Source organism: Ranitomeya imitator, chromosome 1, assembly GCF_032444005.1.
Source record: "Ranitomeya imitator isolate aRanImi1 chromosome 1, aRanImi1.pri, whole genome shotgun sequence".
Classification (NCBI taxonomy): Eukaryota; Metazoa; Chordata; class Amphibia; order Anura; family Dendrobatidae; genus Ranitomeya; species Ranitomeya imitator.
The window spans coordinates 188,899,309-188,925,884 of record NC_091282.1 but is presented as its reverse complement, the minus strand read 5'-3'; the positions used below and the strand labels follow the sequence as shown (position 1 = coordinate 188,925,884).

General features: G+C 41.9%; 1 protein-coding gene across 2 annotated transcripts in view; it reads right to left on the bottom strand.

The window, feature by feature from the left end:
• Positions 1-26,576, bottom strand: part of YTHDC2 (YTH N6-methyladenosine RNA binding protein C2) — a 272,381-nt gene that overhangs the window by 86,528 nt on the left and 159,277 nt on the right. For both annotated transcript variants that reach the window (XM_069752951.1, XM_069752942.1), the window contains 4 exons: positions 22,710-22,792; positions 9,598-9,703; positions 6,083-6,202; positions 3,999-4,271 (listed from right to left, as the gene is read on the bottom strand). In XM_069752951.1, the coding sequence (XP_069609052.1) occupies positions 3,999-4,271; positions 6,083-6,202; positions 9,598-9,703; positions 22,710-22,792 (582 nt within the window). The remainder of the gene's footprint in view (positions 1-3,998; positions 4,272-6,082; positions 6,203-9,597; positions 9,704-22,709; positions 22,793-26,576) is intronic.

The window sequence follows — 26,576 nt, the reverse complement described above, 5'->3', positions numbered from 1 at the left end:
AATCTGTTGCATATGCCAACACCCTTTCTCAACAGTAAGGACTTATTCAATCAAACCCAACTTTTTTATTAGTCTCTGATGTTTATCAGCATTCAACGCCTTCGTGAAAATGTCTGCTGTCATTTCTTCAGTAGGACAGTACTCTAACTTCAAGACTCCTTGTTCCTGATGATCTCTCAAGAAATGATATTTCACATCAATATGTTTGGTTCTTGGATTGACTCTTTCCATCTGAACAAGAACAAGACATCCTTGATTGTCCTCTTTTAGTTTTGTTGGTGCCAACTGTGGTTGTCCTAATTCTGTCAACAATTGTCTTAACCACAGTACTTCTTGACTCGCGTGTGCTGCGGCAACATATTCTGCTTCTGTTGAAGATAGTGTGTTTGACAACTGGAGCAAATGTCTCATCATAGTCTTCTCCAACAGGCAGTTTAGATATTTCTTCCCAAGAAGTAGGCTCATAGATTTTTCTTGTGCTTGTCTTGTATGAGAGACGTTTTGGTGGCTTTCCTTTGTTCTCTCTCATTGAACGTCTTGGTTCTGTGTCTGTTTGTAGTTGTGATTCTTCACTTTCAGTATTTTGTTCTTCATTAATTTCTACTTCTTTCTCATCAGATATTTCTTCAGTTGTGTCATTATTGGTTTTCTCATTTTTTGTTTCAACTGAAATCATAATGTCTTCATTCAAATCTTCAATGAATGTCACACTGTTACTCACCGTAACTCTCTCTGTTTTGGGATCTAGGATTCTGTATCCTTTGCAATTTTCACTATATCCAACAAATATTCCTTCCATGGATCTGTTTTGAAGTTTGGAACGTTTTTCTGTTGGAATGAATATGAAAACTTTACATCCAAAAACTTTTAAATGATTGACACTTGGTTTCATACCTTGCCACAGTTCATATGGAGTTTTCGTCAGTTTTCTGGAAAAAAGTCGGTTCTGTAGATAAGTAGCTGTCATTGCTGCCTCACCCCAATATTTCTCTGGTAGTTTGGAATCCGTCAGCATACATCTTATCTCTGTTAGAGTTCTGTTTTTCCTTTCTGCTACTCCATTTTGTTCAGGTGTGTATGGAACCGTTTTCTGGTGTTCTATTCCATTTTGTCTTAAGTAGTCTTCAATTCTGTGACTTGTAAATTCACCTCCATTATCACTTCTGATGACAAATGGCTTCCTTTGAAATTTGTTACTTGATCTTGTTACATAGTCTACAAGTTTATCAAAAACTTCACTTTTGTTTTTAATTAAGTATGTGACTGTGTATCTTGAGTAATCGTCTATAAAAGTCAACATGTATCTATTGCCTCCTGATGTAGTCACTTTCATGGGTCCACATACGTCAGTATGCACCAAATCAAGTGGTCTTTCGCTTTTCATCTCACTTTCTTTTGGAATAGATATCCTTGTGGCTTTGGATTTTATACAACAATCACATCTTATGGTAATTGAGCAATCTGATATCTTTAAATCTTTTGTCAATTCTTTTCTCTGTAGTTCCCTTATACTGTCAGGGTGTCTATGTCCTAGACGTCTATGCCACATGTGAATACAGTTTTTGTGATCATGTGTACATACCTTCATCTGTTCCTTTGGTGTGTCAAAATGATATAATTGTTCATCTGCCTTGACTTTGGTTATCACCCTGTTTCCTGCAATAATTGCACACTCATTGTCTTTGAATTTCACTGTAAGTCCTTTTGCTGTTAAACGTTTTACAGATAATAATCCGCCTTCCAATTTTGGAACATACAACACATCTTGTACAAGTATCTTTGAATCTTGCCCGAACTTGTTTGAACAATTTAGCATACATTGTCCGATACCTTCCGCGGTTATTTTGCTTCCATCTGCGAGATAAATGGCTTCTTTCTTATCTAAATCAAGATTAGTAAAGAAATTCTTGTCACTTGTCATATGACTCGTTGCTCCTGAATCAATAAACCAACCAAGTGATGATTTCTTGTCTGTTACTTTAAATGTGCCATTCCAATTATTCTCACATGAATCGGAAATTGTGTTTTTTACTTTCTCTGTATGCTTTTTATGTTGTAATTTTTGTTGTTCTGCTTTCCATATGGTACAGTCTTTCTTTAAATTACCTTTTTTCTTACATCTGAAGCATTCTCTTGTCTCTTTATTATAGGGTTTTTGGAATTCTGTAGCTTTAAGAGCGTTTTCACTGTCCTTTTCAGTATCAGTAGAAGAATCATTTCTTTGTTCTTTTCTTCTCTGATATTCATCTATTAGTCTTGTTTTCACAAAATCTAATGTAATGTCAGTTTCTGGTCTCGTCTCAAGGGCATTTATCAAGGCTGTATATGAATCTGGTAAACTGCACAACAATATAGCTGCTACATGACTTTCTTTAATATCTTCACCAATAGATCTTAGCTGTGATATCACTTCCATCATTGAGAATATGTGCTTCTGCATATCGTCATTTGCACTCAATCTCATACTGTACAGCTTTCTTAATAAAAATAACTTGTGATTCAAGCTAGGTCTTTCATACAGTTTTCTTAATGCTTCCCACATTCCCTTAGCTGTTTCTTCATTTCTTATATGTATTAATTGAGCATCATCCACTAATAAGCTAAAGGTGGCTCTCGCTTGTATATCCTTCTTATCCCATGTCTGATTATCTTGATCTGGTCTTGCTGTAACAATTACTTCCCATAGATCATCCTTAGATAACAACATCTCTACTTTGAATTTCCATAACTGATAATTTTCACTATTCAGTTTAGCTACTGTAAATTTCAGTTCTGTGTTACTCATCATCTTTATATAGTCTTACTTGTTTAGAGAGTTGTACTGAAGATATTCTCCTGTATGTCCTGTGAATTCTCTGCAATTATATCCAGCTCCTGGGATGCTGAATTCCTCTGTCACTCTGTATCTGGATTTAGTTCCTTCTGTTTACAGAGCTTATCTGTGTGCTCCGTTATCTGGGCTATAAACCAGGATCCTTCTGCCTGACCTTGTAGTGCAGACCTGTAGTGTCTGGGGTGCCTGGGCTTATCTGGGATGCCTGGGGTTATCTGGGGTGCCTGGGGTTGTCTGGGTTGCCTGGGCCCATAACCTGTTGCAGAGTGCGTCTTCTTGCAGTCACCGCTGTACTTAGGAAAGCTTCAATCAGCAAGATATCTTGAGTAAACAGTATTTACTTCATACTGGATAAACATGAGATACAATTCAGTGTCACACAGTCCGTGCACTGAAGACAACACATTCATGAAGAAAAGCAAAACCGAAAGTAAGAAAACAACCAACCACTGAGAGCTTCCCTCCCCACATTACAGCAAGTATATGACTTTACACACTATCGCCATCTGCTGTCTGGTTAGTATAAAGTCCTCCTTTCACTTATAATAAGTCCCAATCTGTTGCATATGCCAACAGTAACCAGGGTAAATATCGGGTTACTAAGCGCAGGGCCGCGCTTAGTAACCCGATGTTTACCCTGGTTACCATTGTAAATGTAAAAAAAAAAAAAACACTACATACATTCCGGTGTCTGGTCACGTCCCTCGCCTTCAGCTTCTCTGCACTGACTGTGAGCGCAGGCCGGCCGTAAAGCAGAGCACAGCCGGCGCACCGCTCACAGTCAGTGCGGGAAGCTGAAGGCGAGGGACGTGACCAGACACCGGAATGTGAGTATGTAGTGGTTGGTTTTTTTTACATTTACAATGGTAACTAGGGTAAACATGTTTACCCTGGTTACCCGGGGACTTCGGCATTGTTGGTCGCTAGAGAGCTGTCTGTGTGACAGCTCTCCAGCGACGCTGCAGCGATCGGCATCGTTGTCTATATCGCTGCAGCGTCGCTTAATGTGACGGTACCTTTAGTGCCACTTCACTGCAACCAGGTTATCTGTCTCTACATTATGTTGCTCCTAGTAGGGTTAACAAAAACCCAGTGACAGATTCCATTTAAACAAAACAAGTATTGATAAAAAAATAAATGAAAGAAAACTGAGGCAGTTCTGTACCTGAAAAGCCCGAAGCAAGGCCATATGATCGCTAAAAGTTGCTGCAGTAAACCGCTTTCTGCATAGCATAGCAGCACGTTTTTGGGAAGCCTGAGTTGGTAAGACAAATGGATCTCGATATGCTAAAGCACAAGCAATAGTAAGGATTGGGTCCAAGCACTTTAACACCACTGCACAGAGCACCATTTTTCCAAGATGAGGTTCCACTGGTAAGTCAGCCAGGTGATAACCAACTTCAGTCAGATCCTCCCAGGAGTCCATGGCATCAATGGTCTGCAAACAAAAATTGAATCCAAACAATTAAATCTAAAACAATATACACAAAGACAAACAGATATAAAAGTAACGTCTAAGGGTATGTGCACACATGAGTATTTGCTTACAGAAATTCCTGCTAGGTTTCTGCATCTCTTGGCAGCAAAAAGGCTGTGGCAAAAACGCACGTTTTGCAACGGTTTTGTATGCATTTTTTGCATACTTTTTTTGTATGTGTTTTTGTACAGCAACCAAGGCTTTTTTGAGCTAAATAAAGATATTTTTTAATAAATGTTTTGGGATGTAATTTCTTGGTTCAACACCATCTTTTTCATTCTGATGCAGTAGCATCAGAGTAATGTGGATAGGGTGTGGTGCCAGTAGCTGTGTTTGACACCAAGCCCTAGGCTTAGTAATGAAAAAGTGTCAGCCAGACAGCCTCATTACTAAGCCAGTAAGCAAACACAAACACACACGTTGCCATCAGCCTACAGCGTTAACCTACATAGGCTGTAACCAAACCACAACTCTTCATTTAAAAAAGAAAAATGAAAAAAATAAAAAATAAAAAAAATGTGCGTGGGCTCCCATGTAATTTTCATACCCAGCAGAGGGCAAGCCGACGGGCTAAGAGCTGATGTTAATATTCTGGGAAGGAGCCAATAAAGTTTCCCAGGCTATTAATATCAGCTCACAGTTGTCGGCTTAGCTTTTACTGCCTAGTTTACAGGGAAACCCCAGAAATAAATTGACATAGGGTCCCCCTATAAAATCTAACCAGCAAAGGCTAGGCAGACAGCTGCGGGCTGATATTAATAGCCTAGGAAGGGGCCATGGATATTGGCCCCCTCCCAGACTAAAAACATCAGATCTCAGCCGCCCCAGTAAAGGCGCCTCTATAAGAAGCACCAAATCTTGGAGAGGCGTCTATAAGATGCCCCCATTACTAACCCCATAGTGATATTATGAAAACACACACAGAATAAAGTCCTATATTTGAAATAATATCCTTTATCACAGTGCGATTACCTCCTGTCAGTGTATCACCGGCGGCCGGGTAGACCAGTCACATCGGGAGATGTGACTGTTCTACACTTGAGATTGCCATGAGACACTGGATTACTTGGACTACGGAGGACAGATGAGTATATGGTGGTTTATTACTTTTGATTTTTTTTCTAGGAGACATGGGCATCGGGGATTTGGTGTTAGGCGAGTATAAAGTGTTTTTTATTTTTATTTGAATATGAATGTAATTATTTTACATATATGGTTTTTATTTCCTGAAGAAGTGAGCTACACTTTGAAACGTGTACATTTTTTACATTATCTCCAGCATTTAATGTTTCTTCATCACTGGCAGTGTGGATACAAACAACAAACTTTCCATTTTTTACATATTTCTCTGGTGAAATCACACGTGGATCTGCAGCAGCCAAACAACCTGGGATCAGGTCAGCATATAATGATAAAATTTTTAGTAATTACTATTGGAGAAGAGCCTATTTTGCGCTATTTTTATTATATCTCTGCACATCATATAGGATACACTGAGACCGCTGTATACACATCACATAGGAGACACTGAGGCTGCTGTATATACATCATATACGGGACGCTGAGACTGCTGTATATACATCATATACGGTATACTGAGACATGGCTGTATATATGAGGGAACAGCAGCTTTATGTCACTGATCTATCACTGGCTGCCATTAGACAGACACAAGATTATTATTATTATAATGAGACTCTGGCATCATGGGAAATATAGCCTATATAAAGGGCACAACATTACAATATACACATACATCATATTTTACTCACCTTTAGCATCTGCACTGCGTTGCGAACGATTAAAGCTGGTGGTGGCTCGGGAGCTTTCATTAAGAAATCAGCAATTGGACAGTTTACTGGCGCCAGCAATTTTGTATGCAAGCAAAGCTCCTTCGAATAAAAAAAAAAAATGTACATAGTTCGACTGACCTTCTAATATAGGAAACCTATTCAAAGTATTTATCACCATTTTACAGAATAATCTATAGAATCTACATTAAAAGCAGAGCAGCAATTTATATGACCTATCCTGCATTCAGTTAATGTCTGTGTTGTTACCCAGAGCTGCATTCACAATTCGCCTTCTCATTGTCATAAATAACCATAAACAAGCTTGTTAAACATACCTATCAGACTAGCTAAGCCTTGATAATGCCGTTACTAAGATAGTGGTCTCATGGATCTTTATTTTAAACACGATTATTCATATCTTCTCTACAGCAAACGCTGCTGCAGGGAAGATATGAATCGCGGCTTCAGCACCAGATGCAGGGGACAGCGCTAAACTTTAGCGCTGTCTCCTGCACGGTGCGTGTCGTACCCAGTGGGCACACAGGCGGCACACTGATGTGCCACAAGAACGCACCGGCACACGGACACGGATAATTCCGGTACCGATATTTCCAGTACCGGAATTATCTGGACGTGTGAGACTGCCCTAAATGTCATACACAGTATTGTAAACCACAAAGGGAGAACAGGACGAAAAATTCGCTGCGTTTACGCACTACGCCTGGTGTAAGAACTACGGCCATTAAAACTTGTGTTTGTGCAGGAATAAGTGTATTGTAAAGCAGGGTGTGACTAATATTAAAAAATAACTTTTAATCTGTATGCATTAAAAATTGGTATAATCGACCATATATAGATAAAACATAAAGGACTCACAGAAAAGATTCCCCCACAAAGGGAATCTATATATTTATCGCCAATTCCCTGAGGTTATCTAGATAGACCTATCAGTGTCAACCTCCAAAGGGAAGAAAGTGTCTCCTAGAAGGGAGTACGTGACATATATGTATGGTAAGCAAAACACAACCAATATGTAAGGCAGGAAATATCTCCCAGGAGGGAGTACACATATGTATCGTTAGCAAACCACAATCAATATATATCCTGTTTCTCAGCTCATATAGAGACACAGGATGTACAAAAAGGAACGATCTCACCTCTGACCTTCTTATTACACAAGGGTAGGATCACTCACGTCCGCAGCATGTCGGAGGGGGGGGGGCCTACAAATCCGGCCACACGTGTACCCATCCACGCTGTCAGGAAGATAATTTTAACCCCAATATATCGGACACATTTTCCCTACGCGTTTCGTAGTCTATATACTCATCAGGGGAAACTCGTGCAAAGTCCTTTCACCGCAGTGGGGGACCTTAAACCTGGGGGTATACCGATAAACACTCGGTGTTGCTGCGGACGTGAGTGATCCTACCCTTGTGTAATAAGAAGCTCAGAGGTGAGATCGTTCCTTTTTGTACATCCTGTGTCTCTATATGAGCTGAGAAACAGGATATATATTGATTGTGGTTTGCTAACGATACATATGTGTACTCCCTCCTGGGAGATATTTCCTGCCTTACATATTGGTTGTGTTTTGCTTACCATACATATATGTCACGTACTCCCTTCTAGGAGACACTTTCTTCCCTTTGGAGGTTGACACTGATAGGTCTATCTAGATAACCTCAGGGAATTGGCGATAAATATATAGATTCCCTTTGTGGGGGAATCTTTTCTGTGAGTCCTTTATGTTTTATCTATATATGGTCGATTATACCAATTTTTAATGCATACATATTAAGGGTATGTTCACACGTTCAGGATTTCCATCCTTTTTTTTTCCTGACTGTTTTTTAAAAAACTGCAGCTCTTGGCAGAAAACGCAGGTCCTTTTTTGGTCCGTTTTTGATGCGTTTTTTGATGCGTTTTTTGATGCGTTTTTTTGATGCAGTTTTCTAGCCAGAGTCTGTGTGTTTTCTAGGAATTTTTTTAGGGTTAAAATGGCTGAAAATACCCTAACCCTACCCCTAACCCTAACCCTACCCCTAACCCTACCCCTAACCCTACCCCTAACCCTACCCCTAACCCTACCCCTACCCCTAACCCTAACCCTAACCCTACCCCTAACCCTACCCCTACCCCTACCCCTAACCCTAACCCTAACCCTACCCCTAACCCTACCCCTACCCCTATTCTAACCTTAGTGAAAAAAAAAAAAAATTCTTTATTTTTTTTATTGTCCCTACCTATGGGGGTGACAAGGGGGGGGGGGGGGTGTCATTTACTATTTTTTTATTTTGATCACTGAGATATAACCTATCTCAGTGATCAAAATGCACTTTGGAACGAATCTGCCGGCCGGCAGATTCGGCGGGCGCACTGCGCATGCGCCCGCCATTTTGCAAGATGGCGGCGCCCAGGGAGAAGACGGCCGGACGGACACCGGGACGCCGGGTGAGTATAAGGGGGGGAGATTAGGGCACGGGGGGGGCATCGGAGCACTGGGGGGGGGCATCGGAGCACGGGGGGGCGGGATCGGAACACGGGGGGGGCAGCCACACTCCGCCCACGCACTTCCGCCCGCTCCCCGCACTTCCTGCTGCAGCGGTTCTGCACATCAAACCGCAGTAAAACCCGCAGATATATTTTTGATCTGCGGGTTTTACTGCGGTTTGGACCTCACAATGGAGGTCTATGGGTGCAGAACCGCTGCGGCTCCGGAAAAAGAATTGACATGCTCCTTCTTTTTTCCGGGAGCTATTCAGCGCGTCTTTTTTTTTACAATTTCCGGACCATGTGCACAGTGTGTCCTGTTTTCCATAGGGTACAGTGTACTGTACCCTGCATGGAAAACAGCTGCGGAACCGCAGCGGCAAAACCGCCGCGGTTCCGCGGTAAAAAACGCACTGTGTGAACATGGCCTAAAAGTTATTTTTTAATATTAGTCACACCCTGCTTTACAATACATTTTTTTGATTGGTGGATACACAGCTTTTTTGTGCAGGAATAAGATGCGCCAAATTCATTAAGAGACGAATGCCACTTCATGGAACTGGAGTAATATTTCTAGAGTATAAAATGGCAGCACTTTTACTGCCGCTCCATCCTACCCCAGCCAATCCCCAGTTCCGTCAGCTTCACATTGACATAAAACTACTAAAAGTCACTAAATTTGTTGAACAAAACTTTTGTGACTTTTCAAACTGACGTATGCCTGTTTTCTGGTGTAAATGCTATGATGAATCGGGACCTATATTTCCCAGACTGCAATAAATCACCAAGAAAGTTCGGTGCAGACAAGGAGAAGGATTTTCAGCATTGAACCCTGCAGTACTACATATGCTTCTCAGGAATATTCTACAAGCATCAAGATGGGCCCAAAGTACACCATTATGTTTATAAAGTTACAACATATTTAGGCAGATTCGTTCTACAAGAAAACTGTAGTGTTTTATTAGGACATGTCTCCACGACTTGTGTACAGTGACTCTTACGTGAAGCGGCATTCGCAGTAGTTCAGGGGTCTGGAACTCCAACATATTCTGAAAGCGAAGTCTGCTGAACAGGCGGAAACAGACTCCAGGACAACAGCGACCAGCCCTGAAACACATTGGATCATAAACTGATCATCATATACAGTAGAAAAGTCATGACTTACAGCCCGGTCACACTGTAATCTATCCTGCAAGAGGAAGCATCCACCAGATTCTAACCCAATAGATCACACATACAATCCATACCTCCGCAGGCTTGTCTGACATTCACAGCTGCCTTGGGCATAAACGCGTCAATTGATTTCTACACATTCTCAGATGTACCTTCCATGTCTACCAGCAGGGAATAGGGTGAACGTGATCAGGGAATAGGGTGAACGTGATCACATAAAGGAGATACACAACGGTCCTTTATACAACCTATTACATCTCACACAATTGTCATTCAGCTGGTATCGTGATGATAGGTAGACCCTAAATTACACACCCAGCTTCTGTAATATAACCATACAATCACTCACAGTAGTAGTTGCTAGTATGTACAAGAATCACAGCAATTTAGTGTTTCTGCCAGCTGTAACTTTGACAAGGGAACGTTCCTTTCTAGTAGACCACGTGCAATTTGTATAATCTGTTTTAACAGCTGACATTATTGGAGTTTGTCACTTTTTCGGCCACATTTCTACAATGACCTAAACAGTTGTGTTTTAACCTCAGAAATCATGAAAATCATCACTGCATTTTGCTGCCTTTGTTACATTTTACAAATGGTGCAGCAACATGATGGTGACACTGCCACATCAATACCGATAAGGGGGCCGTAAATCAAGACAAGGGTTGAGAAATGAGAGGAGTATGACTGTTTAGGTCAAAACACAACGGTTTAGGGCAAAGTAAAAATCTGCTAAAGTTGATAAAACCTTTAATATTTAGAGATCAGCAGGGGTCACATCATTCACCAGCATAAACAGCAGCGGAGCAAGAAGTGGAAAAAAAATGTTGAAATTTGTTAAAAAAATAAACACACAAACAAATAAGTATTTCAGTGTGGCCATTTTCTGAAACCTGTAACCTTTCAATTTTAGATTAACCCCTTCATGACCCAGCCTATTTTGACCTTAAAGACCTTGCCGTTTTTTGCAATTCTGACCAGTGTCCCTTTATGAGGTAATAACTCAGGAACGCTTCAACGGATCCTAGCGGTTCTGAGATTGTTTTTTCATGACATATTGGGCTTCATGTTAGTGGTAAATTTAGGTCAATAAATTCTGCGTTTATTTGTGATAAAAACGGAAATTTGGCGAAAATTTTGAAAATTTCGCAATTTTCACATTTTGAATTTTTATTCTGTTAAACCAGAGAGTTATGTGACACAAAATAGTTAATAAATAACATTTCCCACATATATACTTTACATCAGCACAATTTTGGAAACAACATTTTTTTTTTTTGCTAGGAAGTTATAATGGTTAAAATTTCACCAGCGATTTCTCATTTTTACAACGAAATTTACAAAACCATTTTTTTTAGGGACCACCTCACATGTGAAGTCAGTTTGAGGGGTCTATATGGCTGAAAATACCCAAAAGTGACACCATTCTAAAAACTGCACCCCTCAAGGTACTCAAAACCACATTCAAGAAGTTTATTAACCCTTCAGGTGCTTCACAGCAGCAGAAGCAACATGGAAGGAAAAAATGAACATTTAACTTTTTAGTCACAAAAATTATCTTTTAGCAACAATTTTTTTATTTTCCCAATGGTAAAAGGAGAAACTGAACCACGAAAGTTGTTGTCCAATTTGTCCTGAGTACGCTGATACCTCATATGTGGGGGTAAACCACTGTTTGGGCGCACGGCAGGGCTTGGAAGGGAAGGAGCGCCATTTGACTTTTTGAATCAAAAATTGGGTCCACTCTTTAGCGGACACCATGTCACGTTTGGAGAGCCCCCGTGTGCCTAAAAATTGGAGCTCCCCCACAAGTGACCCCATTTTGGAAACTAGATGCCCCAAGGAAGTAATCTAGATGCATAGTGAGCACTTTGAACCCCCAGGTGCTTCACAAATTGATCCGTAAAAATGAAAAAGTACTTTTTTTCACAAAAAAAATTCTTTTCGCCTCAATTTTTTCATTTTCACATGGGCAATAGGATAAAATGGATCATAAAATTTGTTGGGCAATTTCTCCCGAGTACACCGATACCTCACATGTGGGGGTAAACCACTGTTTGGGCACTCGGCAGGGCTCGGAAGGGAAGGCGCGCCATTTGACTTTTTGAATGGAAAATTAGCTCCAATTGTTAGCGGACACCATGTCGCGTTTGGAGAGCCCCTGTGTGCCTAAACATTGGAGCTCCCCCACAAGTGACCCCATTTTGGAAACTAGACCCCCCCCAAGGAACTTATCTAGATGCATATTGAGCACTTTAAACCCCCAGGTGCTTCACAGAAGTTTATAACGCAGAGCCATGAAAATAAAAAATAATTTTTCTTTCCTCAAAAATGATTTTTTAGCCTGGAATTTCCTATTTTGCCAAGGGTAATAGGAGAAATTGGACCCCAAATGTTGTTGTCCAGTTTGTCCTGAGTACGCTGATACCCCATATGTGGGGGTAAACCACTGTTTGGGTGCACGGCAGGGCTCGGAAGGGAAGGCACGCCATTTGGCTTTTTAAATGGAAAATGTCACGTTTGGAGAGCCCCTGTTTGCCTAAACATTGGAGATCCCCAGAAATGACCCCATTTTGGAAACTAGACCCCCAAAGGAACTAATCTAGATGTGTGGTGAGCACTTTGAACCCCCAAGTGCTTCACAGAAGTTTATAACGCAGAGCCATGAAAATAAAAAAAAAAATTATTTTCTCAAAAATGATCTTTTAGCCTGCAATTTTTCATTTTCCCAAGGGTAACAGGAGAAATTTGACCCCAAAAGTTGTTGTCCAGTTTCTCCTGAGTACGCCGACACCCCATATGTGGGGGTAAACCACTGTTTGGGCACATCCCGGGGCTCGGAAGTGAAGTAGTGACGTTTTGAAATGCAGACTTTGATGGAATGCTCTGTGGGTGTCACGTTGCGTTTGCAGAGCCCCTGATGTGGCTTAACAGTAGAAACCCCCCACAAGTGACCCCAATTTGGAAACTAGACCCCGAAAGGAACTTATCTAGATGTGTGGTGAGCACTTTGAACCCCCAAGTGCTTCATAGACGTTTATAATGCAGAGCCGTGAAAATAATAAATACGTTTTCTTTCCTCAAAAATAATTATTTAGCCCAGAATTTTTTAATTTTCCCAAGGGTAACAGGAGAAATTTGACCCCAATATTTGTTGTCCAGTTTCTCCTGAGTACGCCGATACCCCATGTGTGGAGGTAAACCACTGTTTGGGCACACGTCGGGGCTCAGAAGGGAAGTAGTGACTTTTGAAATGCAGACTTTGATGGAATGGTCTGCGGGCGTCACGTTGCGTTTGCAGAGCCCCTGGTGTGCCTAAACAGTAGAAACCCCCCACAAGTGACCCCATTTTGGAAACTAGACCCCCCAAGGAACTTATCTAGATATGTGGTGAGCACTTTGAACCCCCAAGTGCTTCACAGACGTTTACAACGCAGAGCCGTGAAAATAAAAAATCATTTTTCTTTCCTCAAAAATGATGTTTTAGCAAGCATTTTTTTATTTTCACAAGGGTAACAGGAGAAATTGGACCCCAATAATTGTTGCGCAGTTTATCCTGAGTATGCTGGTACCCCATATGTGGGGGTAAACCACTGTTTGGGCACACGTCAGGGCTCGGAATTGAGGGAGCACCATTTAACTTTTTGAATACAAGATTGGCTGGAATCAATGGTGGCGCCATGTTGCGTTTGGAGACCCCAGATGTGCCTAAACAGTGGTAACCCCTCAATTCTACCTCCAACACTAACCCCAACACACCCCTAACTCTAATCCCAACTGTAGCCATAACCCTAATTCCAACCCTAACCCTAAGGCTATGTGCCCACGTTGCGGATTCGTGTGAGATTTTTCAGCATCATTTTTGAAAAATCTGCGGGTAAAAGGCACTGCGTTTTACCTGCGGATTTTCCGCGGATTTCCAGTGTTTTTTGTGCGGATTTCACCTGCGGATTCCTATTGAGGAACAGGTGTAAAACGCTGCGGAATCCGCACAAAGAATTGACATGCTGCGGAAAATACAACGCAGCGTTTCCGCGCGGTATTTTCCGCACCATGGGCACAGCGGATTTGGTTTCCATATGTTTACATGGTACTGTAAAGCTGATGGAACACTGCTGCGGATCCGCAGCCAAATCCGCACCGTGTGCACATAGCCTAATTCTAAAGGTATGTGCACACACTGCGGAAAACGTTGCGGATCCGCAGCAGTTTCCCATGAGTTTACAGTTCAATGTAAACCTACGGGAAACAAAAATCGCTGTACACATGCTGCGGAAAAACTGCACGGAAACGCAGCGGTTTACATTCCGCAGCATGTCACTTCTTTGTGCGGATTCCGCAGCGGTTTTACAACTGCTCAAATAGAAAATCGCAGTTGTAAAACCGCAGTGAAATGCGCAGAAAAAACGCGGTAAATCCACCATAAATCCGCAGCGGTTTAGCACTGCGGATTTATCAAATCCGCAGAGGACCAGAATACGTGTGCACATACCGAAACCCTAACCCTATTCTAACATTAGTGGGGAAAAAAAAATTCTTTATTTTTTTATTGTCCCTACCTATGGGGGTGACAAGGGGGGGTGGGTCATTTATTATTTTTTTTATTTTGATCACTGAGATATAATCTATCTCAGTGATCAAAATGCACTTTGGAACGAATCTGCCGGCAGATTCGGCGGGCGCACTGCGCATGCGCCCGCCATTTTGGAAGATGGCGGCGCCCGGGGAGAAGACGGATGGACCCCGGCAGGATCGGTAAGCATGATGCGGTGGGGGGGGAGCACGGGGGGGGGGGGGTTAGATCGGAGCATGGGGGGTGGATCGGAGCGCGGGAGGGGTGGAACGGAGCACGGGGGGTGGAACGGAGCACGGGGGGGTGGAACGGAGCACGGAGGGGGGTGGATCGGAGTGCAGGGGGGGTGATTGGAGCACGGGGAGGGTGATTGGAGCACCGGGGGAGCGGACAAGAGCACGGGGGGAGCGGAGCACAGGACGGAGCGGAGCCGGAGCAGTGTACCGGACAGATCGGGGGGCTGGGGGGGCGATCGGTGGGGTGGGGTGGGGGCACATTAGTGTTTCCAGCCATGGTTGATGATATTGCAGCATCGGCCATGGCTGGATTGTAATATTTCACCAGTTATAATAGGTCAAATATTACAAATCGCTCTGATTGGCAGTTTCACTTTCAACAGCCAATCAGAGCGATCGTAGCCACGGGGGGGTGAAGCCACCCCCCCCTGGGCTAAACTACCACTCCCCCTGTCCCTGCAGAACGGGTGAAATGGGAGTTAACCCTTTCACCCGATCTGCAGGGACGCGATCTTTCCATGACACCACATAGGCGTCATGGGTCGGATTGGCACCGACTTTCATGACGCCTACGTGGCGTCAAAGGTCGGGAAGGGGTTAATGGAGATGTAGGAGGGCTTGTTTTTATGTCGAGAAAGCTGACCATTTTATTTGTACCATTTTGGGATAAATAGGATGTTTTGAGAACCTCCTAGCAGGGCTGTGGAATCGGAGTTAGTTTTGGTGGGAGTTGGAGTCGGTACATTTCTACCGACTCCAACCAAAACTAACTCCGACTCCACATCCCTGCTAGGACTCCAGCTTTTAAAAAAATGTATTAATATTTAATAATTGAACTTTAATATGAATTTTATAAACGTTACTCAAATATATATGTTCTATCAAACTATGAACAACAGTGATAAGCTGTTCTGCTGGAGATAGACATTACTTCTTGTGTGTCACTGTTCTCCACTGCCCTTATCTAATCTTATACTTGGTTAACCTCATGCTGCCCCAACCCCCCTACTTACAATGTATGAAACTGAAAGTGAAAATGTGTTGCAAATTCTTAGTAGTAAAGCTCCTCCTCTAGACTAGATGTTTGGTGTGCATCTTCCAAACATCTCACAGCTGCTACTCAGAAGAGGAAGACTGTAATAAGTATTATCCTTTCAACAAACTTTGCATCAATCAACTGTGAGTACATGAGGAATAACAGTATTACTGACCACTATATCAGTTGTACGACCTGGAAATAATTTTGTACAATTGTTTTTAGGAAAAACAATTGTCATTTGGATTGTGAATGCAGAATTAAAAACCTGAGAATGTCAAAGAAGCGTCACATTAAATCAGTTGTATTTGAACATTTCACCATCACTCAAGATAGAAAACATTATGTCAGTCAGTGTATGACAAATGATCCAGACGAAAACAAATGCTGTGAGGCCAAGATCAGTGCATATTCAGGCGAAGATAAAAATGGTCCTACCAGAGCTTCTAATCTAAAGAGATATTTACAGCGCTTTCATCCAGAAGTACTGAAAACAGTGGATGAGAAAGACTGCATCCAAACCAATGAACCAGTGCCCAGCTCTTCCAGGCAAACAAAGGAGCAGAGAACTTTGCAGCCATCAGTTGCAAGATATTTTTTCAGTGACAAAGTTACTGTGTCAATGACAGTAGATACATTTAAAAACCAGATCATAGAGCTTGTTGTAAAGGATAGTGTGCCCATTTCATTATTTTCACAACCAGCTTTTATGTGTCTGAATGGGGAAATGGCCCGCAAGCTTGGTGTTTCTCTGAAGAGAGAGAGTATTAGAAAATTAGTAATCGAAGAAGCTTTTAAACAAAAGGAAGAACTTAAAAAAACTCTCAAGGGACGAATTCTGTTTCTTAAAATGGATGCCTGCACACGTCACAGAGTGAACTATTTTGCCATCAATGTCCGATTTGTTTGTGACAAAAATGAAATAGTTACCAAGACATCACACCAGTGAGTTTCTCCAGGTCTTGGTGGAAAAGGTTCTGCAAGACTATGAACTTAAAAAAGAGCAAGTTCTTTCTGTCGAAACTGACAATGCTTCAAATATGATAAGTACTATTAAGCTAATGAATGAGAGTAATGATGGTGACCAGCAGCTAGAAGAACATTTTGGGTCCACAGACACAGAAATGTTTGAAATAGAGGAACACAGTATTGTAACTGAGGAGCAAACTGAAGTTGCTTCAGATGAACAGCAACATGATAGTTTAGATGATCTTGTTGAAACTGTGTCAATACGTGCTTTCATTCATCACATGCGCTGTGTTGTGCATACGCTACAGCTGGCTATAAGAGACAGTCTGCAAGAAGGACATGCTGCTGCACTGATTGGCAAGGTGAGAAAATTGGCTACTGTTGCCAGAACCCCTAAAGTTGACTCAATTTTGAAGAGACGTGCTGGAAAAGGGGCAATTATTGATCAAGCCACACGATGGGGCAGTACTTAATTAATGATTCAGCGCTTGGTTGAACTGAAAACCTTTCTTGTAGACATGGCTAACCCTCAACTGACGCTAAATGAAAGTCAGTGGAATCAGGTGACTGAGCTGGAAAAATTGCTAGAGCACCCATTTAGTGACTAAAAAATTACAAGCAGAGGACTTAACTCCAGGTATTTTCTTAAAGGAGTGGAAGAACCTGATGTTTCGCCTGTCCCAAAGAGGGTTAATTGGAAGTGGCATTGCTACATCAATGAAACAGAGAGAGGAGCTACTATTACAAAATAACATTCTTTTGGCAGCTGTTTATGTAGACCCAATGCATCGGATTCTTCTAGATGATCAACAGCTAACTAAAGGAAAAGAAGCTCTGTTTGAAATAGCAGTAAGGATGAAAGGGTTGCAGAACAGTCAGGAGGAACAAGAAGAATTTGGTGGTCCTGCCACATCTTCACCCTCATCAAGTGATGAAGAATTTAATTTAGAAAAATATTTGGATCACAAGAACCGTGCAAAACGTTCCCGTATAGAAGAATCATCCCCATCAAATAACACAGCCAGTACATTTCAGCAGAATTTTTCATGTGTACTAAAAGAAATTGAGAAATTTGACCGTTCATCAAAAATAACAGTGCAACAAGCGATTCCTCTGTATCCTGACATTGTCAGAGATGTTGCCCGAGTGGTTACTGCTTTGCCACCAACCCAAGTTAGTGTAGAGAGGTTGTTCTCGGCTCTCAAAATAATTAGATCAGATTTTAGGGCATCCATGAAGGAGGATCTGACAGAGGCAATACTTTTTCAGAGGACAAATTTATAGATTTCTTCTAAATAACTGCATAACAGTGTTTATTGCATATTTACTTACAAGAGTTTAGAAAAGTTTTATAAAAGTTATTTGCTATATTCTAATTGTATTCTAATAAATATAGTTTTTGCTCTAAGTGGTCTGATTACTTATATGATGGTGAGAAACTGAATAAGCACGATGTTAATATTTGACAACAGTAAATTTATTGTTACAAATTGCCATTTATGAAGGAGTCGGATTCGGAACCTGATAAAATCCAGGAGTCGGAGTCGCAACTGAGGCTTACCGACTCAACAGCCCTGCCTCCAAGTACAGTGTTTCTCAACTCCAGTCCTCAAGACCCCACAGGTCATGTTTTCAGGATTTCCTTAAAGGGAACCTGTCACCCCGAAAATCGCGGGTGAGGTAATCCCACCGGCATCAGGGGCTTATCTACAGCATTCTGTAATGCTGTAGATAAGCCCCCGATGTTACCTGAAAAAGGAGAAAAAGACATTAGATTATACTCACCCAGGGGCGGTCCCGCTGCTGGTCAGGTCGGATGGGTGTCTCTGGTCCGCTGCGGCGCCTCCCATCTTCATTGCAAGACGTCCTCTTCTGATCTTCAGCCACGGCTCCGGCGCAGGCGTACTTTGCTCTGCCCTGTTGAGGGCAGACAAAGTACTGCAGTGCGCAGGCGCCGGGCCTCTGACCGTTCCGGCGCCTGCGCACTGCAGTACTATCCTCTGCCCTCAAGAGGGCAGAGCAAAGTACGCCTGCGCCGGAGCCGTGGCTGAAGATCAGAAGAGGACGTCATGGAAAGAAGATAGGAGGCGCCGCAGCGGACCGGAGACGCCCATCCGACCTGACCAGCAGCGGGAACGCCCCTGGGTGAGTATAATATAACGTCTTTTTCTCCTTTTTCAGGTAACATCGGGGGCTTATCTACAGCATTACACAATGCTGTAGATAAGCCCCTGATGCCGGTGGGATTACCTCACCCGCGATTTTCGGGGTGACAGGTTCCCTTTAAGGTACCTTCACACTGAGCAACTTTACAACGAGAACGACAACGATCCGTGACGTTGCAGCGTCCTGGATAGCGATCTCGTTGTGTTTGACACGCAGCAGCGATCAGGATCCTGCTGTGACATCGCTGGTCGTAGCTGAAAGTCCGGAACTTTATTTGGTCGTCAGGTCGGCGTGATTAGTCATGTTTGACAGGAAAAGCAACGACGCCTGCAATGTTTTTTCATGGAGCTAACAACCAGCGAGAACGATAATACTGTACGTCACCGGATCGCTCCTACATCGTTCTGCTGTTGCCGTGTTTGACGTCTCCTAGCAACCTAAACAGTGACGCTGCAGCGATCGGCTCGTTGTCTATATCGCTGCAGCGTCGCTTAATGTGACGGTACCTTTAGTATTGCACAGGTGATAATTTCATCACCTGCTCAAGCATTAATTCCATCTCCTATGCAATACTAAGGAAATCCTGAAAACATGACCTGTTGTGGGGTCTTGAGGGCTGGAGTTGAGAAACACTGTCCTATTTTGGCGACACAAAATAACGCAATTTTGGAGTTTTTAAAATTTTCCCAGTTTACAGTGTTTACCGATCGGGTCAATTATTTTTATATTATGATAGATCGGACGTATTCTGGACTTGGCTAGACCACGTGTTTTTTATTATTAGCAAGGTTGTAGAGTCGGTAAGCCAAACCTCCAACTCCTCAATTTCCCTGACTCCACAGCTCTGCCTCACTACGGAGCATGTATATAAAGTGGAGCACAGATTCATCTCCGCTAAAACCGGATCCTTAGATCAGGGGCAGAACAGACATTTACAGGACAATTTATAACTTTACCAAATTCTTATGAAAAAATATTGAGCACATCCTGGATTGTACTAATGTACCCAATTTATTATACAGTGAGTATGGAAAGTATTCAGACACCTTTAAATTTTTCACTCTTGCTTTCATTGCAGCCATTTAGTAAGTTCTAAATGTTCATTTTTTTCACATTAATGTACCCTCTGCACCCCATATTGACGGAAAACATTTTTTTTTGCAAATTTAACAACAAAGAAAAACTGAAATATCACACGGTCATAAGCATTTACACCCTTTGCTCAGACACTCATATTTAAGTCACATGCTGTCCATTTCCTTGTGATCCTCCTTCAGATGGTTCTACTCCTTCATTGGAGTCCAGCTATATTTCATTAAACTGATAGGACTTGATTTGAAAAGGCACACACCTGTCTATATAAGACCTCACAGCTCACAGTGCATGTCAGACCAAATGAGAATCATGAGGTCAAAGGAACTGGCCAAGGAGCTCAGAGACAAAATTGTGGCAAGGCACAGATCTAGCCAAGGTTACAACAGAATTTCTGCAGTACTCAATGTTCCTAAGAGCACAGTGGCCTCCATAATTCTTATCTGAAAGAAGTTTGGGACCACCAGAAGTCTTCCTAGACCAGGCCGTCCAGCCAAACTGAACAAATCGGGGGAGAAGAGCCTTGGTGAGAGAGGTAAAGAAGAACCCCAAGATCACTGTGGTTGAGCTCCAGAGATGCAGTACGGAGATGGGAGAAAGTTCCGCAAAGTCAACAATCACTGCAGCCCTCCACCAGTCGGGCCTTTATAGCAGAGTGGCCCGACGGAAGCCTCTCCTCAGTGCAAGACATATGAAAGCCCGCATAGAGTTTGCTAAAAAACATATGAAGGGCTCCCAGACTTTGAGAAATAAAATTCTCTGGTCTGATGAGACGAAGATAGACCTTTTCGGTGGTAATTCTAAGCGGTGTGTGTGGAGAAAACAACGCACTGCTCATCACCTGCCCAATACAATGACAACAGTAAAACATGGTGGTGGTAGCATCATGCTATGGGGGTGTTTTTCAGCTGCATGGACAGGACGACTGGTTGTCATTGAAGGAAACATGAAGGCGCCAAGTACAGAGATATCCTGGATGAAAACCTCTTTCAGAGTGCTCTGGACCTCAGACTTGGCCGAAGGTTCACCTTCCAACAAGACAATGACCCTAAGCACACAGCTAAAATAACAAAGGAATGGCTTCAGAACAACTCTGTGACCATTCTTGACTGGTCCAGCCAGAGCCCTGACCTAAACCCGATTGAGCATCTCTGGAGAGACCTGAAAATGGCTGTCCACCAACGTTCACCATCCAACCTGACGGAACTGGAGAGGATCTGCAAGGAAGAATGGCAGAGGGTCCCCAAATCCAGGTGTGAAAAATTTGTTGCATCATTCTCAAGAAGACTCAATGCTGTACTAGCTCTAAAGGGTGCTTCTACTCAATACTGAGCAAAGGGGCTGAATAATTATGACCATGTGATATTTCAGTATTTCTTATTTAATAAATGTACAAAAATGACTACATTTCTGTTTTTTTTTCAGTCAAGATGAGGTGCAGAGTGTACATTAACGAGAAAAAAATGTACTTTTTTGAATTTACCAAATGGCTGCAATGAAACAAAGAGTGAAAAATTTAAAGGGGTCTGAATATTTTCCGTACCCACTGTATATTTTAAGAGATGGTCCATTTTATACCAACTCCAACAAAATGGACACTGGTTACGACTCAGACTCCAAAGTCCTGATTATTACTATTATCATCATCATCATCTTTACTTATAATAGAGGATAAAAGGAGGGTGATTTGAACTTAATTTTTTTTTTAATTATATATGTTCATATTTTTAAAAACTTTTTTTTACTTTTCACTGTATTTATTAGTTCCATAGGAGAATTGAGCCTGGTATGGGGAGGGCTCCATACAACTGCTACTGACTTGCACCATAACTGTACAGTGGATGTCATTAAGGTGTTAATATCTATTTTTAGTGGAGGAGGGGGGGTGATTCAATTTTTTTTAAATTATATTAATATTTTTTTTAATTCCTTTGGAACCTGCGATTGTCTGATTACTTTTACAATATACAGCAATACTTCAGTATGAATGTACACAGTCTCCTTTGAAGTCCAGCTACAGGTTTGGTTTCAAAGGAGAACTAGAATAGCAGACACATATCATAGCCATTCCATGTGTCATTGTAACCCATTGGAACCCAGTGACTACGTCACGGGGGTCATGATGCTCACATAGAATGGTGCGCACCTTAATCATGCACTTTAAACGCCTCTCATATATTGTGGGATCTCTGGTTGCAACCATCAATCTCCATCTGCCACACTCTTCACTTGTGGTCCCTTTGACTGCAGCAAGCAAAGAATTGAGAACCGCAAACATTAGTGACACAATTCCCTTTGCTACATCTCTGCTCGGCAGAGACAACCACAGAAGAAAGATCCCGATGTGAATAATCACTGGCTTTTCATGTTCTAATGGTAAGTGGTACTGTCTATTAGTACATGAAATGTCACGACAGTGTTGAGAGATGGTTAATAATGATTTATACATATGGGCTTAATGGAATATTTGGAGACAGGGAAAGTTTTTATTTTCATAATATTAATCCCACATGCAGTTTCGTTTTCACTTTCTTTTGTTCTAAAATAAAATTAAACTAACAAGGGGTTTTCCAGGATCAGAATACTGATGGCTTATTGTCATATAGCAGCGGTGCAGGTACTGCAGTGTCCTCTTAATAATTCCCTGCATCTCTGCTAATACGTAGATGGCTTGGAGGTAAACAGAGGTTTATAAACTGAGAAGGCTGTAATGCTCCTACAAGTGACACCGCCTATTTAAACAGGTGATTGGTGATAAGCAAAAAATATTCTGATCCTGGAAAACACCTATAAATTAAAGGTCTTTTCTCAACCCTGCTAAGCAAGATTCAATATTCTATCCACAAGTAACGGCACAGAATAAAATACCTTCCTTTCCTTTGAGTAGCACTGGCTTTAGAAATCCAAACCATTTTAAGCATTGTCACATGGTTTAGCGCATCATAAGATTTCTGAAAAACAAAGATGAACAATCAGGAACACAGGTATTTCTCACTAGTAGTATAAGAGTACAAATATATGGTTTCACGTGTTTGTTCAGCGAGTCCTTAGTCCAGTGTCTGTCTAAGCTTTTCTAGAACAATGATTCAGTAATTGAAATACTGAACTCAAAAATAAAAGTTATTTAATGGGAAATCAAGAAACATTTTAATGTGTGCACCAAACTACAAATGTAATTTCTTGTGCTTATCTTACAGTATGCTGTGCAGCCATACTATTCAGGGCTGACAGATATTAGGCTGTGTGCTTATGTAGCGTTTTTATGCGTTTCTGCCGCATTTTTTTGCCGCAGCGGAAACGCTTAAAAAAAACGCATTCCCATGCAATCCTATGGGATTCCGCAGTTGCTGTGCCCATGCTGTGGATTTTCCTACTACTGAATCGCATAGCGGTAAAATCAGCAGCATGTTCATTATTTCTGTGGAATCGCGGCAATTCCTCCACTGCAGGATTGCATTGAAACACTCACTTTACGCATGTGGCTATGCCCACTATGTGTAAAGCGAGCGCTTCATATGCGGATTGTACCCAGGATCTGGAGGAGAGGAGACTGTCCCCCAGGCCCTGGGATCCATATTCATGTAAAAAAAAAGAATTAAAATAAAAAATAGGGACATACTTACCTTCTGATGGCATCCGGAGTCCTCCTGCCTCTCAGTGGTGCACGCGGTGGCTTCCGTTCCCAGGGATGCATTGCTAAATCACCTGGGATGACGTCACGTTCACGCAACTGTAACATCACAAAGGTCCTTCGCGCAAAGCATCCCTGGGAACGTAACGCACCGGGAGCTCCGCCGTCGGAAGGTGAGAATAGCCATTTTTTTTATTATTATTTTTAACATTCTGCATAGGCAGCATCAATAGTAAAAAGTTGGTCACACTTGTCAAACACTATATTTGACAAGTGTGACTAACCAGTCAATCACTTTTCCAAGCGATGCTTCAAATCGTTTGGCAAACGCAAGCATTCTGCAAGCTAAAAACGCTTGCAAAACACTTGTTTTACCCGCGGCAGGGAGTTGCGGACATTTAAGCAGCATTTCTGCCACGTGGGCACATAGCCTTACTATGACCTATAGTGTGTTAATTGTATTATTCTGCTTGTTGTTTGTTGTCATTTGCTGACATCTACTGGCCATTGTTATTAAATGTTCTCATGTATTGCAGCTGTAGTTTCCCACCATGCCTCTCTTGCTCTGTAACTTCTTTCCTCACATCGTCTCTTTCTGGTCAGTGCCATCTTGGCAGAATCGTGCGTAAGAGCTGGAGAGAGAATTCTCCTTTTACCTCTATCCTCCACTTTCTACCTCCTCCTCATCAATGACATCTCTACCTCAAAATTTATCATGGTACTGTCAATAAACTGCCTGAAAGTTCATCCAGTACATCTGCCTTTCTGAAACATCTACATCAGGGCTGTCAAACTCTTTTTTACAGAAGGCTATATCAGCATTATGGTTGACTTTAAAGGGCCACTTGTAATTCAAAAATGGAACCAGATAAAAAGTGATGGCTGATTGCATTCACTTTTTGTGCTGGCCGCGATCACTGAGTTCACCGCTTGTGCAGAATGACTGTGATCACTGTATGTGCAGGCTGACTGTGATCACTGCGTTCACCATTTGCGCAAGCTGACTGTGTTCACAGTCTGCACTGTTTACTCACAAAGATGGCACCCGCTCCTTGTGCTGGCGCAGCTCCCTCTACTGGCTACATCTCTCTGGTTGAAGATCGCATCAGCTTCCTGTGAAGTCTCTGCACCCTCTGCTACGCACTGGCTGTGCCAATGTAGAACAGCACAAGGGTCAGCTGCTGTCTTGGATTTTGAGTTCCGGTGCACACTTCAACACTGCTCAGACCGGCTCTTCACTTTCCTCGCATGGAGAGCAAGTTGGAGCAGTGCTGAAAAGTTAAGAGAAGGGATTACATCAGCTCACCCATAGATTGCAATGATTAAGAGACTTGAGGGTCTGAAATGCGTCTGTCTATCATCTCCCCAAGCCAGGGCTGTGAATACCATGCTGTTGTCTCATTTTTAATTTAGCCAATAAATTTGATACTTTCATATACACCGAATTTCTAAAGCTGGATTTGCCTTTTTCATCTTTCGAGTGTTGAAAAGTGTCCTAACCTCGTGAGCCACAAAGAATGACATGGCGTGGATTCGGCCAGTGGGCCTTCAGATTGACACCTACAGTTAGGTCCATATATATTTGGACAGACATTTTTCTAATTTTGGTTATTGACGTTACCACAATGAATTTTCAACAAAACAATTCAGATGCAGTTGAAGTTCAGACTTTCAGCTGTCATTGGAGTGTATCCACATTAAAATTGGATGAAGGGTTTAGGACTTTCAGCTCCTTAACATGTGTCACCCTGTTTTTAAAGGGACCAAAAGTAATTGGACAATTGATTATTTCATGGACAGGGGTGGGCAATCCTTTCGTTATGTCATTCTCAATTAAGCAGATAAAAGGCCTGAATTGTTTTGTTTAAAATTCATTGTGGTAAAATCTATAACCAAACTTAGAAAAATGTTGTCTCTGTCCAAATATATATGGACCTAACTGTATGATCTACATGCAGCTGGTCAGGCAAGTGAGGAGAGGATAGCGGGTAACCTATCTACCATTGCTGGTACAGAGATCCGTGCTCACATTCCTCAAATACATCTCACCTGTGTACATAAGCGACAGAATATGCTGTATTTACAATAGTGGTATCAACAATCATACAGGCAGTCTATCAATTAATTTATAGATCTCAGGAATCTAAGCTATTATTTTTTATTGAAATAAGAAGCTCCTGATCACTTCTGCTGACGACAAACATAGCACCAACATATACAAGGCAGAATATAAAGACTGGTTTTAATCATAGCGAAGTAAGGTTGGTTCATACTGTTCCACACTTTATTAGAAACCTATATACAGTGGGTATGGAAAGTATTCAGACCACTTTAAATTTTTCACTCTTTGTTTCATTGCAGCCATTTGGCAAATTCAAAAAAGTTCATTTTTTTCTCATTAACCCCTTCATGACCTTGGGATTTTCCGTTTTTCCGTGTTCGTTTTTCGCTCCCCTCCTTCCCAGAGCCATAACTTTTTTATTTTTCCGTCAATTTGGCCATGTGTGGGCTTATTTTTTGCGGGACGAGTTGTACTTTTGAACGACATCATTGGTTTTACCATGTCGTGTACTAGAAAACGGGAAAAAAAAATTCCAAGTGCGGTGAAATTGCAAAAAAAAGTGCAATCCCACACTTGTTTTTTGTTTGGCTTTTTTGCTTGGTTCACTAAATGCTAAAACTGACCTGCCATTATGATTCTCCAGGTCAGTACAAGTTCATAGACACCTAACATGACTAGGTTATTTTTTATCTAAGTTGGGAAAAAAAATTCCAAACTTTGCTAAAAAAAAAATTAAAATAAATTGCGCCATTTTCCGATACTCGTAGCGTCTCCATTTTTCGTGATCTGGGGTTGGGTGAGGGCTTATTTTTTGCGTGCCGAGCTGGCGTTTTTAATGATACTATTTTGGTGCAGATACGTTCTTTTGATCGCCCGTTATTGCATTTTAATTCAATGCCGCGGCGACAAAAAAAAACGTAATTCTGTAGTTTTGAATTTTTTTTCTCGCTACGCCGTTTAGTGATCAGGTTAATGCTTTTTTTTTTTATTGATAGATCGGGCGATTCTGAACGCTGCGATACCAAATATGTGTAGGTTCGAT